Genomic DNA, 20,555 nt, shown 5'->3' with positions numbered 1-20,555 from the left:
TGTTTTTTCAACAACATGTCATGACACAGCATTCATCTCTGAAAAATAAGTCAGGGGATATCTTTCTGTCCTGAGCTATGGAAGCTGTGTAATCCCCAGGTTTAATATAGCTACACAATATCACTGTTACTCCACACTCCACAGCTTCACCCCTCTTCCTAGCTGAATAAGAAGCAGCTACTTTCTGCACCATTAAATATTTGTCTTGCTCACTCTTCTTTGACTTTCTATGAACAATTCTACTTGCATTTATTATGATTTTGCCAAGACAATATAATTAAATCATTATTTGTGAATTCATGCAAAGAGGTTTCTGACAGTTTGCCTTCTTCCTCTCAAACACACACACACATCATTATCATCATTTGGAAATAAAAATGTACATTATTCAGGAGAAATGTTATACTGTTGAATTCTTTCTGGAAAAGAAAGTCCACTGCCTCTTTTTATTTGGTCTAGGTAAACTCTAGCGACACCTTTTAGGAGGATTTCCAGATGGCAAATTGTTTTCCTGGCTGGTGAAAAAATAGATTTTGTTTAGGAAGGAGGTTTTACCTATAAAATGGTGAGCTATAGGGATCAAGCACTGATGCCTTTACAATGTTCATTTGTATTTGCACTGTGCCATCTCCAGGTATATCACACTAAAGTGAACACCCTCACTTATTATTTTCTTCTTCTTCCTTCTCTTCGGAAGAGAGGAGGCATGAAATATATTTTAGATACTTCAGATGTTTGAAGAGTGTATATATAGAAAGAAGGAGCCCTCTTGGATCTCCTCAAGGAGAGTTCATGAAAGGGTTACCATGAGTGAATGAGATTGCACAACAAATGTGATGTATACAAACCGGGTCACTCCAGTCCTCTGGAGTTGACAAAATGTAGGGCAGCAGCAGGAAGCCTATGTTGCTCCAAGACAAACGGATCCCAGCCTGGCAGCTATTGAGCAGCAGCTCAGCAAGGCTTCATGGGTTGGGGTCTTTATGGAGCAAAACTATGTGACACATAAAGAGCATTGGCTGGCTATACAATTCTGGACTATATTGACATGCAGTACCTTGCAAATCACACTCTGTCAGTATCAGCAAAAGCAAAACCCTTCTGAACATATCTTGCCAAGAAAACCCTGTGATAGGTTCACTTTAAGGTCACTATAAGTCAGAATAACTTGAAAGCATACAGCAGCAACAACAACAACAACAACAACAACAACAACAACAACAACAACAACAACAACATAGAAGAGGTCTCAAACTTGCTTGTGTGAAAAATGTCAGTGAAGCATCTTTTGAAAATCATCTCCACATTAGGTGTGCCCATACATTACAATGAATATCAGTATATTCGCATTCTACAGTAGAGTCTCACTTATCCAACATAAACGGGCTGGCAGAATGTTGGATAAGTGAAAATGTTGGATGATGAGGAGGGATTAAGGAAAAGCCTATTAAAAGTCAAATTATGTTATGATTTTACAAATTAAGCACCAAAAACATCATGTTTTACAACAAATTGACAAAAAAGTAGTCCAAAACATGGTAATGTTATGTAGTAATTACTGTATTTATTAATTTAGCACCAAAACATCGTAATATATTGAAAACATTGACTACAACAACATTGGCTACTAACAAATTGACTACAAATAAAGATAGAATTGCATAAAATGAACTTACGGTAGCAACATTGTCAGAAATTAAATCCATAAAAAGTTCAATCCTTGCTGTCTAGAGAGACAGCTATGGATCGGGGTGAGAGGCAAACTGCATAGGATAATCCAAAACATTGGATAAGCCGATGTTGGATAAGAGAGACTCTACTGTATTTGCATTTAGTTTGCATGCCATGGAAGAAAAACATTTTGATACATGTCTTCTTCTTCCCTTTGTACCTCCTGGATATATGCAAAAGGCTTGCTCTGTGTCCCATGATGCACCAGGAGAAATAAGTAAGACTCGTGTCAAACCTGCATTGGCAGCTCATTTTAGCCAAAAGAAGGCCACCAAAGGCTTTTTGTCAACTGGGAGAAATTCTGCAGCTTTTAAAGGTTTTGTGGGGTGTTTTCACAATGTTTAATTCAGAGTATTGCTTTTGTCAATAGTGTTGTGCTTTTGTATGAAATTGCTGTTCATTTTGTGTAGTTTCATTCATTTTGTCTCATTTTTGTAATATTTCCTGCTAACGAAAATGGGGTGCCTATATGAACGGAATTTTCATCTAGCTTACCAAAAAAAAAAAAAAAATTCAGACCATTGGCTGCAATGGGAGGGCTTCCGGGGCTCACCCACCCCCAGCTCGGTTTTTGGGCTGGAGGGGTGAAATGCACAGAGGGCATTTCCACCCCTTTTAGCCCACCAACTTTTAAATTGTTTGGGAGGAGGGAGAGGACAAGCAGCAGGGGCAGCGTAGCCCCCAAGGGAGGCTTGCATTTGGTACACATCAGCTGTAATGGGAAAGCAGCACTCTGTCAGTACCTGCTTATTGTTACAGGGTGAAACGAAAGAAAAACTAAAACAAGAATGATGACTCTGCAACTTTCATTTTTGTGTCGCCTCTCGTTTCCTACAAAAATGTCATTAGTTTTGTGTAGACAAATGGTCGAAATGAAACAATAGCAAGAAGGAAACGAAGGAAAACATTTCATGCACATCTCTATTAGTCAAGCTGTCTTGTTATTAAAAGACTAGACAGCCTGAGTAATCCTTGTTTTAGTAAAGATAAAGGTTTTCCCCTGACATTAAGTCCAGTCGTATCCACCTCTAGGGGTTGGTGCTCATCTCCATTTCTAAGCCGAAGAGCCGGCGTTGTCTGTAGACACCTCCCAGGTCATGTGGCTGGCATGACTGCATAGAGTGCCATTACCTTCCCACTGGAGTGGTACCTATTAATCTACTCATATTTGCATGTTTTCTAACTGCTAGGTTGGCAGAAGCTGGGGTTAACAGCGGGAGCTCACCCTGCTCCCTGGATTCAAACCGCTGACCTTTCAGAAAGCAAGCTCATCAGCTCAGCGATTTAACGCATTGTGCTCGTTGCTTTAATGACAGTTTTATTGCACACATATACATATAAATAACAAATTGTACACAAAATGATTTTACCTTGTCACTGCTCTAGTGCAGATAGTAACGAGGAAGCAGCCGATCACAATCATCCACCCCCAACCGCCATCCGGAGGAGAAGCGCTTAAGCCTTTCCTTGCTGCAGCCATGGCTGGGATGGGAAGACTTTCTTTTGGTCCAGAGTTACTCTGTAAGACCAATGCCAGTTGACAGGCAAGGTATGCATGGAATGTTACCTGGTACAAGGATTATTTGACATCTGAAACAAGAAAAAAAAACAGTAGAGGAAAAACATCAAAGCTAACGGCACTTTGTTCTGCAAGAAGGTCACTATCAAATAGTTCAACGGAGCCACTGCTTTATTGTTTAACATTAAGTTTTATTTTTAACCCCAAGGATTCCGGGATGCAAATTCTGTGCATTGTTCACAGCAGCTGACTATGGGCCATATTCTTTGATTTAATCCAGAGTCACTCCATTGATCTTGTTTTGCATTCACATCACCAAAGGAGGACTGAATCTTTGCAACTGGCAGAATATTACCATAAGAAAAACTTTTGAAGCCTCTATTATATGACAATTCAAAATGAAGGGGAACTCACAAAATCCCAGGCTTGTGTGTTTCGATACATTCAGAGCAATAAGTACTTAAAAATTGATGTAAAGTATGGGTAGGTAAGAGATGGAGATATGAATCAGGACACCCTCTGTTCAAATATAGGCTCTAGGCTTGCTCAAATAATTCGTTTTCCCCGTTTACCGTTATTGATTCGTTATTTTCGATTGTTTTGAAGCAATATCGAACCTTGGTTGTCCACACGTCTGGATATCGCGGTTTCGAATCGCGAGAGGCCGTTTTTTCTAATTTCTTCGTTTTTTTCGTTAAGAAAAAAGAGCTTTTGCAAAGCACCCAAACTCCTTTCCTTTTGCCCCTCAGCCAATGGGAGGCTCAGCCAATGGGAGGGGGCGAGGGGGAAGGAGGCCGAGGAGGAGGAGGAAGACGGAGGGGGGAAATGGCCGCCGCCGCCGCCGCCTCGCCTCAGCTCAGTGCATTAATTAATTGGGCCTTAATGAGCCCCCTTCCAAGCCAAACCCACCAGAGAAACACCCTCAATGCAAACCTTGCAACGTCCTTCTCTCCTTCTTGGACACAAAGGCAAAGGGAGGAGGCACTTCGGGTTCCCAAGCGACCTGAAAAGAGCCATAGAGAAAGGGAGAGCCAGTGCGCATGCTCCACCCTCCAAGGCACACAAGGGGGGAGTTCGCATGGGAGCCGGAAGTGTTGGGGCCTCCGTCCCTCCCTTGCTTTTCCTCTTTGGTCTCCCTATCTTGAACACAGAACACGCATGAAAAAAAACACACCATAATTTCACAATATATAGTTTAAATAACAAAAGGAAGAGGAAGGAAGAGGCCCGGGATGCGAGGGGGTGTGGGCCAGGCCCGTCCTCGGCTGCTCCCAGGGGCCCAGATTCGCACCCTCCCTCCCCCCAATACAGGTCTCCAGTCCATACCACGCTACATGAACTTGAATGGATACTGTGGTTGTGTTGTCGAAAGCTTTCATGGCCGGGATCACACTGTTGTGGTATGTATTCCGGGCTCTATGGCCATGTGCCAGAAGCATTCTCTCCTGACGTTTCACCCACATCTGTGGCAGACATAGAGGTTTTGACGTCTGTGCGAAGCTAGGCAAGTGGGGTTTATAGACCTGTGGAATAATGTCCAGGGTGGGAGAAAGAACTCTTGTCTGTGGGAGGCAAGTGTGAATGTTGCAATTGGTCACCTTGATTAGCATTGAATAGCCTTGCAGCTTCAAAGCCTGGCTGCTTCCTACCTGGGGGAATCCTTTGTTGGGAGGTATTAGCTGGCCCTGATTGTTTCCTGTCTGGAATTCCCATTTTCTGGGTGTTTCTGGGAAGGTAATGGCACTCCATGTAGTCATGCCGGCCACATGACCTTGGAGGTGTCTATGGACAACACTGGCTCTTGGGCTTAGAAATGGAGATGAGCACCAACCCCCAGAGTCAGACATGACTGAACTTAACGTCAAGGGATACCTTTACCTTTACCTACACACACACACACACACACACACACACACACACACACAAGCAGGGACTATATATATATATATATATACACACAATATATATCACACACACACCAATTTAACAAAGTTTCAGCCACAAAAACAAAGTTTCTGAAGTAGAACAATGACTTTCACAGTAAAGACAACCCAATTTAACAGGAAATAAGACTTTCAAACCAGGAACAGATTACTGCAATTATTAAAAAAAGGTTTATTATAAAAGCTATGAAAATTTGCCAAAAATCAGAGGATAAGGGAAACGTTCCACATTTTGGTGAGCTATCAGTGTTAAATGTGTTCTACCACTGTACCAAGTTTGAAGAAGATCACTCAAAAAATGAGGGCGGGAGAGCCCCCTAAGTCCCCCCCCCTTCGGGCTGTTTTTGGGCCACCGCGCATGCGCGTCCGCCATTAACGAATTAATTTAGAAAATAACGAATTTTCGTTAATTTCGAAAAATTTTGGGGGCCAAATTCGTTATTAGCAACAAAAACGAAAAACTGCCCCCTCTAGTTTTGAAACGAGTTTAGAATCAAATTTTTCATGGATCGATCAAGCCTAATAGGCTCCATTGTGGACCGCAGTTCACAACAGTTACTTTTTAGGAGCATAGCTCTCACAATCCTCCAGTTCTTGGCAGAATCCAAAAGTTGTAGCTTAAAGAAATAACTTGCTGAAGCTCTGCCAGGAACTTATTTTCAGTTATACCCTGAGATTACCATATATACTACCAACCTAACATTCTACTAACAACAAACCAAGTCAGTTCTTTTTATGGGTTTTTTCTATAATTGTTGTTGCATGCCTTCAAGTCATTTGTGATTTCTGGTGGCCCTAAGGCAATGGTTCTCAACCCCTTAATACTGTTCCTCATGTTGGGGTGACCCCAACATTAAAATTATTTTAGTTGTTACTTCATAACTGTAATTTTGCTACTGTTATGAATCGTAATGGAAATACAGTAGAGTCTCACTTATCCAACACTCGCTTATCCAACGTTCTGGATTATCCAACGCATTATTCTACTCAATGTTTTCAATATATCGTGATATTTTGGTGCTAAATTCGTAAATACAGTAATTACTACATAGCATTACTGTGCATTGAACTACTTTTTCTGTCAAATTTGTTGTCTAACATGATGTTTTGGTGCTTAATTTGTAAAATCATAACTTAATTTGATGTTTAATAGGCTTTTCCTTAATGCCTCCTTATTATCCAACATATTCGCTTATCCAACATTCTGCCGGCCCGTTTATGTTGGATAAGTGAGACTCTACTGTATCTGATATGCAGAATGTATTCTAATTCATTGGACCAAATTTGGCACAAATATCCGATACGCCAAAATTTGAATACTGGTGGGGATGGGGAGGAAATGATTTTGTCATTTGGGAGTTGTAGTTGTTGGGATTTATAGTTTACCTACAATCAAAGAGCATTCTGAACTCCATAAACGATGGAATTGAACCAATCTTGGCACACAGAACTCCCATAACCAATAGAATATACAGGAAGGGTTTAGTGGGCATTGACCTTGAGTTTTGGAGTTGTAGTTCACCTACATCCAGAGAGCACTGTGAATTCAAACTATGATGTATCTGGACCAAACTTGATACAAATACTCAATATGCCCAAATGTGAACACTGGTGGAGTTTGGGGAAAATAGACCTTGACATTTGGGAGTAGTAGTTGCTGGGATTTATAGTTCACCTACAATCAAAGAACCCCTTGAACCCCACCAACGATCAAATTGGGCCAAACTTCCCGCACAGAACCGCCATTACCAACAGAAAATACTGGAAGGATTTGGGAGGAATTGACAATGATTTAAAGGAGATGTAGTTCACCTGTCTCCAGAGAGTACTGTGAATTAAAATGTGTTTTCTGATGGTCTTTGGCGACTCCTCTGACACCCCCTCGCGACCCCCCACAGAGGTTCTGACCCCCCCAGGTTGAGAAACACTGCCCTAAGGTGACTCTAGAAACCAGCATGGTGTAGTGGTTTGAGCATTAGACTATTACTCTGGAGACCAAGGTTTAGTTTTCTGTTTGGTCATGGAAAACCATAGGGTAACTGGCTGTGGATAAGACACAAACACTCCCAGTGCCAGAAACCCCTGTGAAAGGTTTGTTTTAGGGTCCAGCACATAACAAAGAGGGACCTTTCATAGAGTTGTCTTGGCAAAATTTGTTTAAAGAAATTTTACTTTTGTTTTCCTCTGAGGCTGAGAGAGTGTGATTTGCCCAAGGTTTCAACTGGAGATCTGAGCCCTGGCCTCCAAGGTCATTGTTCTCTACTATTAAGCCACATTGAACTTTCATGACAGATACAATAGCAGCTGAAAATATGAGTAAAAAACCTTCCTGAAGAGAACACCTTTTATATTCAATCTCAAAGGAATAAGTAATGTTTTCGTACACAACTGTCAAGTTTGTATTTAACAATTATCACCTTTATAGATTTTACCCTAAATAACCAACATGATCAAGAAGCTGGTAGTCAGCACCCAAGCAAAGCTGGTCACCAGTACATTCCAGAGGCTGTCCGTCAAGTTCAAGGGAAGTCTCAGTAGACCGTGCATTCTTTTGCTGGATATCTGCCCAGATTAACATTTCTCCCACTGGTCGCCATTCCACTAATAGAAACGGTTACATGCCTAGATTGATTTATGCCCAGTATAGCGTGCTTGCATGCTGGAGAAACAAATACTTCCTTGGTTTTCGATTAAGTGGAGAGTTACAATAAATTTTTTCTTGTGTTGATTTTTTTTACAAAACACTATTGTTAACCTCTCTCAACAGTCAAAGAAGCCTCAACCATTGGGTAGGTGCAGGTCTTCTTTTCTTACAAAACAGGACTATAGATCATTGCATCTTTCCTGTCTTCTTTCCTAACATTTTTTCATTAGCCATCATCCTTCCTTGCTTTCTATGTCCCTTATTCCTTGATAAAATCCTTGGATACAGAGGACTGACTTTGTCTGCAAACATTCTTGCCAAGACACTATGTTCATACACACTATATGGAAATTTCTGGTTCAATGTCTGTCGCATTGCAGTTTAGATCCTCTTTCCATATCTCAACCAATGTTTGCTTCAGTATATATTGTTTTTCAACTGTATTTTCTTATATATGAAAATTAAGTCTTTCTCCTTTTCTAATATCCACTTTAAAAATTGATCAAAATCTGTTTCTGGGTTTAACTGAATAAAAAAATGTATACATACAAGGACCAGAGAAACACAACAGAAAATATTAACCAAATGGTACAGAACCCCACTTAAATTAGCCCATATAAGTAAATCAACATCAACATTAGTTGGCACAAATGTGGTGAAATGGGCTCTATTACGCACATGTGGTGGGGTTGCAATAAGATACAAAAGTTATAATAAAATAAAGAAGCAGATAGAATAATTAATAGGGCAAAAAGTAGAGATGAATAAATGGCCATTTTTAACCCAGAAAATAGATGGTAAGGGCAGCATTAATGAGTAGGTTGATATCACAAAATATATGATAGAAGCTGCCCAGACAACTCTAGCTCTGGGTTTGAAAGAACATAGAAAGTGGGAAATGAACAAAAAAAAGTCTGAATATTTAGTGGACTTCATGTTCCAGGATTAAATTTTTGAAAGGAGAATTAAATACACAACCGGACGTTTCAAGAATTGGGACTCTAAATGGGGGATTTTGATAGCTAGAATAAAAGGAAATAGACAATATAAAGAATTTAATAATACTCTCTTCACGATAGATCAATTAAAATAACACTTGAATTGAGGATACAACTGTTCCCGGAGGGTAGGAGATGAGGGCGGGAAGGAGGGGAGAAAATTGGTAAGGTTAGGAAAATAGGACATATCAAATTGAGAGAAAAAATAAGTGGAATTTCATTATCTGTTTTATTTAACCTTATGGGATTGTTATTGAGATTTGTATCATTCTATTTGTATTTATAGTAATAATCATCATCATCACCATCATATCAAAAAGAGGAAAATTTCTGGTTGAACTGGAATCTTATCTGGCCCAAGACTTAATTCTCCATCTCTAAAACCAGTCCCCAGGAGAAATGACCAAAATATAATTCCTAAATAATGATTGCTTTTTGATATTAATTTTTCTCAGGATTCATATCGGAAGATATATTTCTTCAGATGTTAAGCAAGAGCACCTCTGCACCTGTATATCTGCATTCAGGTAGTAGCATTTTGACATGGAGCTCATTTCAGATGGGTGAATCTCAGATCAACCACTCTCTAATGCAGAGCTTTTCAAACATTTCATGTTGGTGATACACCTTTTAGACATGCATCATTTAATGACACTGTAATTTAGCTTTACTAACAAAATGGAGGTTAAGACAACCCCTTGTAAGAAATGCAGACACATACATACATGTAATAACAAAATGTATGGGGACAAACGCATCTCATCTTATTTTCATGAGCTACGTTGCGTCCCCATACATTTGTTAAATACGAATATATAATCTATAAGATAATAACACTCATTTCAAAGGTTTCTTGTTAACGTTCTTGCAACACACCTACACACTGCAGCCGACAATGTGTCACAACACACAGTTTGGAAAGCTCTGCTCTAATATCTGGCTCAACTAGATGCTTGTCTCAGACCTTACTGCATTTTGGTTAAGTCAGGTACTCAGTAATGGCTTGTAATAAAGCTGGGTGGGCACTCAGCTGTACTGCTGGTACTTTTATTTTAGAGGATTTGCATGCTTCAAATCCAAAATATTATTATTTGATAATAACACTTAAAGAATTGATTTATTCTTTATTACATTATGTTACATCAATCTATGTCTCTTTTAACTTTTGCAAACCCTCTTTAGTCCCGGCTCTGAGAAAATGGTAATAAATTAACAAAATAGTACAGTAGAGTCTCACTTATCCAACATAAACGGGCCGGCAGAATATTGGATAAGCGAACATGTTGGATAATAAGGAGGCATTAAGGAAAAGCCTATTAAACATCAAATTAGGTTATGATTTTACAAATGAAGCACCAAAACATCATGTTAGACAACAAATTTGGCAGAAAAAGTAGTTCAATACGCAGTAATGCTATGTAGTAATTACTGTATTTATGAATTTAGCATCAAAATATCACGATATATTGAAAACATTGACTCCAAAAATGTGTTGGATAATCCAGAATTTTGGATAAGTGAGTGTTGGATAAGTGAGACTCTACTGTAGTACAGTGATCTAGGATTCTCTAGGTCCTCTAGCACATCTCTATGGTCAACCTCTACTGAATGTTAACCATAGAATCACACTGGAAGACCTATGAATGCCTAGAGAAATGTTATCTCTAGAAATTTCTAGGTCTTCCAGTGTAATGTTGTCATGGATGTTGACCCCATTATGTGAAGGACCTCAGCATATTCAAAATCAACTTTGGCTTTGTGAACAATGAAATTTCCTTCTACCAAGAAGAGAAATGAAAATAAATAAAGCTCTTCCTTTTGGGCACTCCATATCATTCCCTTGTAGCTCTGTTGTGTGTTTCTTTCCCTCACTGAGTGAAGTAAATAAGCAAATAAGCAAAGCTGTCTGGTATGTGTTTCAGTTTTCCTTGGAGAGGAACCTAAAATAGCCCAGCTGCAGTCTAATCCTTTAGCCATTGAACATACAATATTCATGCTGACAAGGATCACAGGGCGTCCCATGAAATGTTATCCGATGCCATTTTGAGGAGGGGACTGAGGCCAATTCAAGGTAAACAGCAACAAGCAACTTGGAGGAAGTTTCTCATTCTGCTCCTGCTGTATTAGGGGTCAACTCAAATGTTTTGATCTCATATTTTTACGAAGAAAATATGAGGGCACAATGCACACTACACAAGTACAGGTACACCTCAGATGTGTCTCTGGGTGTTACTTCTTCAACAGAAAATCTGGTACCAGAGACAGAAATAATCTGGAATGACTACAGATCCGTTCCCACAGTGCAACAACAACAAAAAAAAGCAGCTGAACTTGTTTTCAGCAAACATTTTGTTCAAAACAATATGCACATGTGAAATTAAGCACCTAAATCAGTTAATCCTTGCCTAAGCAAACAAAAACATTTTGAACATTTTGAACTTTCTTGAGAAGATTTTTTTTTCAAAATGCATCTACTGATGACTTTTCCTGACTATTCTCTGCTCTTCATATGATTTCCATTTTAGTGGCCAACCTGTACAGATCTTAACTTTTATCATCATCATAGGCAATCGCTGGTGGCTAAGTATGATTGTCTTTGAAAGGCAGAATAGTGGCAGTTGGGTAGAAGAACTGGATCCATATCCAACACCCATGTGTCTGTCTATAGCGAGGAGCTTCCAGATTTCAGTCCTGACCTGTCGTCACTTACCGATCACCACGGGACTTTTGTTGGTTTTGATTGGATGTACACTTGAACTATGACCAAGCAGGTCTGGATTTAAGAGTTGCAGCCCTGCCATTTTTTAAAATGTCCTTGGGCAAGTCTCTCTACCTGGCGAAACTTTGGCACAGGTGAAAATATGTAGCTACTATAAATCAACCCCTAATTTCTCCCAGATATGTATGAACATCTCTGCCTACCCAAACCCAGGTTCCTGAAGGGGACTCCCATTCCATTTTTATGACTGAGTGTATCCTAGAACCTATCTCCTGGATTCAAATCCAAAGCTAGCCAGCTTTAAAAGCTTTGGTGAGTTTAGCACAAAGGTAGCCTCTACAGCACAGTATGACTGTTACAGAACAAAAAACTACAACTTTTGGATTACGGATGGGTAGGTAGGAATGAAGCTCCATGGAAAAACAAGGGGTGAAATACCAGGGAGCTGAGTATATACAGTAGAGTCTCGCTTATTCAACTTAAACAGGCCAGCAAAATGTTGTATAAGCAAAAATGTTAGATAATGAGGGATTAAGGAAACGCCTATTAAACATCAAATTACATTATGATTTTACAAATTAAGCACCAAAACATTGCTATGTATTGAAAGCATTAACTACAAATACATAGACTACTAAAAAAATGACTACAAATAAAGACAGAATTGCATAAAATGAATGTAGAGTAACAACACTGTCGGAAGTTAAATCCGTAAAAAGTTAAGTCCTGTAAAGATTTTTTAAAATCTGTGATCCTTGCCTGTCTAGAGAAACAGCTGTGGATATGGGCGGGAGGCTTACTGCATTGGATAATACAGAATGTTAGATGAGTGAAGGTTGGATAAGCAAGACTCTACTTTCTTATCTGGAGGAAAACCTATTTCAAGGTTACTCCAACCAGGTCACCAGCCAATGACTTCAAAGATATGTTTAAGTTAATTGTCTGATTGTTCTAATTTCTTTCTGAAATCCATGCAAGGCTACACAGGCTTCTGCAAAGGAAATTCTGACTTGTCGCGATGACCAAGAAAGCTCAAATACTCCGCTCCTCCCAAAGATCACAAATTCTTCACAGAGTAAGCCATGGAGCACTCTTACAGTTGCTACCATACTATAGACATGGAACTCCCTCCTCTCCTTTTAGTGCAGGGACTGAGATACCTGGATAAATAGATTCAGCATAGGACACCCTCCTGTGTTGGAGGTTTCAGCTACCTTTACATTTATCAAGAAAACACAGGACTTTTAAGATGTATACACCAAAAGTATTCTGAGTCCAGCTTACAAAGGAGATGCCAACCATGGCCTTGCATTAAGAACTCACTTTAAATGGAAAACAAACCTGCTTCCACACCCATTCCCAACCTATACAGTATGTTCTATATCAGGGGTCCTCAAATTTTTTAAGCAGAAGGCCAGTCCATAATCCCTCAGACTGTTGAGGGGCCGAATTATCATTTGAAAAAAACTTGAACAAATTCCTATGCACGCTGCACATTTGTAGTGCAAAAAAACACAACAATACAATATTTTAAAATAAGAACAATTTTAACCAATATAAACCTATCAGGATTTCAATGGGAAATGTGGGCTTGCTTCTGGCCAATGAGATAGTCAAGTTAATTAGGATTGTTGTTGTTGTGTGCCTTCAAGTCATTTCAGACTTTGGATGAGCCTAAGTCTAAAACTGAGAGTGGGGGCCAGGTAAATGACCTTGCAGGGCCGCATCCGGCCCGCGAGCCTTAGTTTGGGGACCCCTATTCTATATCTTATAGAGCAGAAAATAAGGGCCAACTCCTGGGGTGAAGAACAAGATGACAAATCCCATGTTGAAAAGCTGATTGAAATGATAGCCAGATGCTTCTTTTCCACCTAGGTTATTGTAGAACATCAACATGGGTTTAGGGGGTGCATGGCACATGACTCTTTCTTTTACACATGTATTCTAAGTTATGACACTTGATGTCTCACTTTTCTTAACAGTATGGCCAACCCAAGATAAGATTACCCTTTACCACTATCACATCTCCTTGAGCAAGTTATCTACCCACAACCTGTACTCAGCCAGGATGCATGGCATCAAGTACAAAACAGTGTTTTCATGATACAGTAAGATACCATGGGAGCTAAGGTCCTACTGGGCTACCGTTACAGGAAACCGTACGTATGATTGAACACCATCAAATTACCTGGCTTCCAGCTACAGCAGGCCCTACAGAACTTACAAATTTGCTAGGTTCTGTAGGGCGAATCTATGGTAAAAGCCATAGAATCATCTGGAGAACCTAGCAAATTCCTACAGAGATCACCTCCCCTCTACTTTCCCATCCCAATACTGGTAAAAATTGGTCTGCCGTTCTGGGGGGTCTTACTGTATTAGTACTTTAGTACCTTCATATTCATTACCAACTCCTTGCCAAAATGTGCAGAATTCCGTACAAATAACAATATATTATTGCATTGCTTACAACATTTAGAAGGACACAGAATACAGCTATGGTCAAGTAACTCACTGTTCACATAGGTAATGGAAGAAAGCACTGGTTTTGCACTTTGTAACGTTCCTTCCTTAACAGAACCACTCAAGCATTAAAGTGCATGCATGGTCATTCTAATAAGCTCACATGAGAGAGAGAAAGTAGCTGAAATTCTGCTAAAATGTCTCCGGTATATATGGTTTGCATTGAAATGGGGTAACAGTTTAGTTAATAGATTAGGACTTAACTGGTACAGTAAATAACCCATTAATGACTTTGACAGCTGTTCTGAAGCCAACAGCCAGACGGGGAAAGGATCCAATTTATCATCACTTCTTTCTATGGGGACAAGAGAGATGCTGATAAGGAACATACATTTGTCACAAGATTTGAGAGCAATTCTCACAATGTACACTTTGCAATATCCCACAATTTGTTGCAAAGGGCAGAGTAAACAAGATTTCATGAATACAGAAAAAGCAAAACAGAATAATTTACTCATAATGGATGGTATTCGGTATTATGTTATGGGTGCATAACCTAGAGTTATGGGTCTGTAACTGATCTCTAAGACTACGTAGTCTTACTGCTAAACTTGATAAGTGTTGCCTAAACCCACCTTAAAAGCCAGCAACCAGACTGGGCAGAGGAGGTCCGTTCAGGTTGAAGCACAAAAGAAAACCAGAAGCAGGATCCCTATTGGATGTTTTTGGGCTTGTCTACACTAACAAAAAAATCCTTTTTAGCACCACATTTTCCCAGTCTGTGTTGGTCCTGCAGCGACCATGTTCACCATATGCATTATGATGAGATTGCCATAATCAGCCTCATATTTCTTCCTGCCAAACTCACTTTGCTGTTAGATGGTGTTCCTCATTTTTAATCCTTCACATTATTTTTGGCCACACAACCATGGATGCTCCGTTTCCATAGTGCATGCAAAAAATCATATTTAATATGTATTTTATAGAAATACATTTTAATATTTGTGTTTATAGAATTTTTAAAATGTGTATGTGTTTTGACTGTGGTGTGACACGCCTCAAGCCATGAGGTGACATGGGTAAGAAATAAAATTATCATTATTATTATTATTATCTATAAAACAGAGTTTCTCTAACAGTACTATATTGATAATAGATCTAGTAATAGATCTAGGATTCCACAAATGTGTTCTAGATGACATGTAAGATGCAGCTTTAAAAGACAATAAATCACACAGTAAGAAAAGTAAATTGCATGGTAAGTTTAAAGCAATAACACAGAGGACTCAAAATTACAAAACATTTTCAAAAAGATACAAAGAAAGACATAATTTATTTTAACATTAACATAAGAAAGCACTATAGTATTTTCCTGCCTGGCTAAAGAAGCTACATTGGCTGAAACCTCCTGTCCTTATTGCTTGAAGCAGAATGTCCATGCAATGAATCTTATGATCATGACTGTGCTCTGTTTACATATTAGCACATCGTCATGAAAGGACAGCAAACAAAAACCCATTTCAACTTAGCAACTGGCCTCTACGCAGAGATGCAATTTGTCAAATAGCGACAAATGGCAGGCTACTAATAGCCCTGCTGTATTTCCTCTGGTTTTCCCACTTCTTATAACAAAATCATGGTGCTTCCTGATGGAACAAGGAAGCAGGCAGATCCAGACTCTAAGGCTGGATTTATAATAATAAATAACAATAAAACTTTATTTATATACCACCCTATCTCCCCAAAGGGACTCAAGGCCTATTTCCCAGGATCTGATCCCAGATTATCTGCTTTGAACTGGATTATATGAGTCTACACTGCCAGATAATCTGGGATAAGAAGATCAGATCTTGGGATACAGGGCAGAATAGATCCATCCTAAGAGGTCTTAGGTACCAATAAAAGTTCTATGCAACTTTTTGATGGATAAGAACAGAGTCCCTTTATGTGTTCAATGAATTTCCTCCACTGGCATCAGCAGTTTTTGAAGCAATGATGCACTTTATCAAAAGGATTATAAAAATAAGGGCAAATAGTATTCACTTCATAAACCAAGGCGAAAGCCTTCTTAGCGTGTCATTAGAGCAGTGGTTCTCAACCTTCATAATGCCGTGACCCCTTAATACAATTCCTCATGCTGTGGTGACCCTCGAAAACAAAATATTTTTTGTTGCTACTTCATAACTGTAATTTTGCTACTGTTATGAATCATAATGTATCTGATATGCAGGACACATTTTCATTCACTGGACCAAATTTGACACAAATTGGTCTGTATTTGTAATGATTTGGAGATCACGTTGCATTATGCTGGATGGAAGCAGTCACACCTTGATAATCTCTAGATCAAATATTCTTTTTTGGTGTTAGTTAACAGATGAACTGTAGAGCCTCTGAGTAATTTGAATCTGGGTGTTACCTGAATGTCAGCAACAGACCATAAAGAAGAAGAGAGCATTTAGTCAACAGCTGGGACTTTGAAATCTTTCTGATGATTTGTGCAATATTTAACAAATATTGCACAAATGATGAAAATGCTTAGATCCAAATTGTCCAGGACATGGTGTCTATACCATTATTAGGGTTGTGCATTCAGAGTAAACTTTGACCCGTCTTGTGTCCCAGCTTTTGGCGGGGGGGGGGGGGGGATCCATTTTTTGGGAGCCTCCTGAAATCAGGAGGGCAGACAATTGCTTTTGTTCTAATGACCTATTTTGGGGGGCTTCCCAGGCTCCCCTTCCCATCATTTTAGGCATTTAAGCTGTTCTACCCTAGAGGAGAGGTGCTTGGCTGCAGGCAGGCACCGCACTTTCTCTCCCAGGCATGCATGCCACACGCGCTCTCTTTCCAAGGCATGTAAAGGAAGCAAGCAAATTCTTAAAGCTGTTTCTTACTCTAGAATAGTCGCGTGCATGCCAGCAGCCATACACTGTTTCCATTCCAAGGAATTTATAGAAGGTAAGCAAGTCCTTAAAGCTGTTTCTTACTTTAGAGGAGGCACTCGCCTGCAGGCAAGCACGGCAGCAGCCACGCACTCTTCCAAGGCCAGGTAAGGAAGAGCAATGACCTTCTGAAAGAGGAAAGGTAGCTGGTAGTAGTTTTAAGGGAATTAGGGTTTTCTTTTCTTTTTTTGCTGGGGGATTAATAAAAAATATTAAACTGTGATGCCAAAAAGCTGGTAAGGCACCAGGTTGAGCTCCCGCTTGCTTTCGTATCAAGCTGATTTTCGAAGGGTGAGGAGCCTTCCCGTTATGCGCTTCCGAAAGAATGAAAGTAACAAAAGAACGGATGAAACTGAGGGAAACGGTTTCCGTGCACAATTCTAACCATTGTCAGAGGTGAAATCTCAAGTTGCCATCTCCTATTTCTTTAAAAACCAGCAAAGGTTTTAAAACATTTTAAATGAGGAATGTTTGGTGGAACGCATCTCACCATGTTAAAACACTGGGTGTGGCTCTTAATGAGATATGCCGTATTATCACAGAATGTCTACACCCTACACCACTGGAGAGGAAATTATACTGTTTAGCCAGTATTGCACCACCTGACATATGTCCGGAAGTAGCAACCTCTAATGAAAGGGCCAAGGCATTGACATCTCCATCTTCTGTTCGGATATCAGCCAGCATGCCAAGGACTTAAATCAAGAAACAGATTCCTAAGATCTACAGAGATACTCGTAGGATCACCTCAGCAAGTGAGAGTCCAAAAGTGGCAGGTTAAAACCCAGAACCTCAATCAGTGGCTGATATCAGATGAGAAGACTGTGCGACTTGGAAGGCGCTAAACAGATTGTGCTCTGACACCACAAGATGCAGAGCCAACCTTAAGAAATGGGGCTACAAAGTAGAGTCCACGACATGCAAGTTGGAAGAGGAGCAAACCACAGACCACTTATTATAATGTAGTCTGAGCTCTGCCACATGCACAATGGAGGACCTTCTTACAGCAACACCAAAGGCACTTCAAGTGGCCAGCTTCTGGTCAAAGGAAATTTAGTATAAATTTTTAACTTTGTTTGTGGTTTTTCTATACAATATAACTGTATTCTCAATTCATTCGGACACAATAAATAAATAATCTCATTTTCTGTCCCATAATAATTGGATTTTGATAAATGTGGCTTGTTTCTTTTTTATTTCTTCTTATTATAAAATAAATGAATGAATGAATTATAGAGATAGTATTTTGTAATGAAATTGAATGGAAATGTAATAAACATTTAAAGAATAATGTAGCTTGTTGTGGAAACATGGTTTGGCGATAAATATCCAGTTGAGACACCTTTTCTTCATGTTGACTCTTTCAGGAGTGAATTTCTCTTCCTAGAAGTAGATTTCTCTCACTTCCTCTTGTCTCAGCCCCATTCTTAACTGTGGGTCATTTGTAAGTCATGTGTTTGTAACTCGGGGACTGCCTGTATTGTGATATTAATCTTTGTCTATAGTCACTATATCAATTTACTGCTTTTCTGCCTTGTAGGCTATATCTCTGAATATTATGATGCCTATCATTATATATGGTCAAGCTATGTAGTATTGATTTCCCTTTTGTCCTGAACTATCATCCCTGTTGTTCTTCAGTGGATTTATAGAAGTAATAAAATAATGTATACAACTGTAAATGTTGCCTATAGTTCAACCGCAAGAATCGAGTGAGAATACTTAAGGAGCTCTGGGGTTTTAAAAAGAGCTTTTATATGGCAGTTATTGACCAATATGTTGTAATAATGATGAGGTCTGATTGTTTTGTGGAGCCAGCAATAGAAAAACAAATCATAAATATGACAAAATCTTCATTAACTATTATTGGAGTCTAACTTAAAAATATTATTGTGTTCTCGTATGTGCATATCTGTGCAATTCTCTACAGATGGCATTTTTCTCACTGTCAACAAATTTTAACCAAAGTAAAATTAGATGTATATTTGAAGTTTCCATTAGAGGCCCCCATCTACACTGGTATTTAAAATCCAGATTTTCTGCTTTGAACTGGATTATATGGCAGCGTAGACTCATATATTCCAGCTCAAAGCAGATAATGTGGATTTATCTACTTTGATAATATGGATTATATAGCAGTGTAGATCTACGCTCTGCTATGCTGCTGTTTTATTTCTCTGTTTTTCTTTTTCAAGTCCCAACAAGAATGATGTCAAATGAGCACAAATTGAGATAACTGCTGATTAAGGAGCAAAGACACCAATAGTTTGCAGAACACAAGCTAAAGGCTTTATTATGGGAACTTCGTTCTAAGATAGGAAAGTTACTCAAGGTGGTAATCTAATCTAGCTTCACTCGAGGGAAGAGTCAAGAGAGGACAGGCAGAAAGAGAAGAGGTAGAAAAACATTCCTAAGTGTATCAATGTCCATCACAGTGCAGTCAGGATAAGTAGGTAGGAAGGGAGGACACTTTGGGTCACCCAAACTATCTCACCCAATTCCTGCTGCCAGCTCTGGGACGTTCAGGAGTCTTCAGTGCTAAGCACTGTTACATATCGAACACAAACATGGTACTGATTTAAGGGTAAAGTAATTGCTGATCTTATACATCAAATAGCTGTAGAACAGATTCAAACAATATAAAATATCTATATATATAAAAGGGTAATGAAATTTCGGCCTAGGACAAAACAACAAAACTACACATCCCAGAAACACTAAACTTGGCAGCACAACCCCTCATCCATGCCTCTACGTTCATACAACAAAAAGAAAAGAAAAATAAAGTCCTAATTAGAGGGAGAGGAATAATTGTTTTTATCCAATTGCTGCCAGTTAGAAGGCTAAGCTCCGTCAGGGGAAAACCATTACCCTTTACCTTAACTACCACCAATACCTCAATACTTTATTTCCCATACCACCATACTTCGCCACAGCAACGCGTGGCCGGGCACAGCTAGTGGATTAATAAAGAAACGCTATACTTTATTAAGGAGTGTCATGACTAAGATTTGAATGAAATACGTTATGTTTGAGCAAGAAAAGTTTTATTTAAAGGAATAAATGCAGAAATGTGTAAATCTCAAAGAATCTCAAAAAATCAAATGTGGGTGACCAGTCATTTTTTCAAGTGTAATAAAGACCCTGAATTATGACTGACCCATCCACTAAGCCAGCACAATCTATTTTTTAAGAAGACCAAGGATTCTGCCTCATTATTACAATATATTGTTTTCTAAATAAATGCAAATTGCAAGATTGGTGAGGTAAAGACTAAAGAAATAGTAGACTGATCAAATATGTATTTATCAGGAAATCACAGCAATGAAAGGTAAGGAATTTTAGGTGGTTCTAACATACTGAATTTCCAGGTAACAGCATGAAGGTACTATTATGACTTCACAACCTCTGAAGGTGGCTGCCATAGATGTGGGCAAAACATCAGGCGAGAATGCTTCTGGAATATGGCCATACAGCTCAGAAAATTCACAGCAACCCAGTAATTCCAGCCATGAAAGCCTTCGACAACACGTTATTAATCATATTTATTTATATGCCTCTTTCACTCTCTTAAAAGGGACTCTAAACAGCTAAAAATG

At 39.2% G+C, this 20,555-nt stretch overlaps 1 protein-coding gene across 4 annotated transcripts in view; it reads right to left on the bottom strand.

The window, feature by feature from the left end:
• The window catches only part of slc16a12 (solute carrier family 16 member 12), a 78,441-nt gene that overhangs the window by 21,715 nt on the left and 36,171 nt on the right, over positions 1–20,555 (bottom strand). For 3 of the 4 annotated variants that reach the window (XM_003229388.4, XM_008123434.3, XM_008123433.3), the window contains exon 2: positions 3,102–3,321. In XM_003229388.4, the coding sequence (XP_003229436.1) occupies positions 3,102–3,211 (110 nt within the window). In that variant the 5' untranslated portion in view covers positions 3,212–3,321. Of the gene's footprint in view, positions 1–3,101; positions 3,322–4,183; positions 8,193–20,555 lie in introns of those variants that run through there. The other variant, XM_062976187.1, reaches the window with a different exon arrangement.

The sequence above is a fragment of the Anolis carolinensis genome, chromosome 3 (assembly GCF_035594765.1).
Source record: "Anolis carolinensis isolate JA03-04 chromosome 3, rAnoCar3.1.pri, whole genome shotgun sequence".
NCBI classification, from domain to species: domain Eukaryota; kingdom Metazoa; phylum Chordata; class Lepidosauria; order Squamata; family Dactyloidae; genus Anolis; species Anolis carolinensis.
This window is presented reverse-complemented; position numbering and strand designations above follow the sequence as displayed.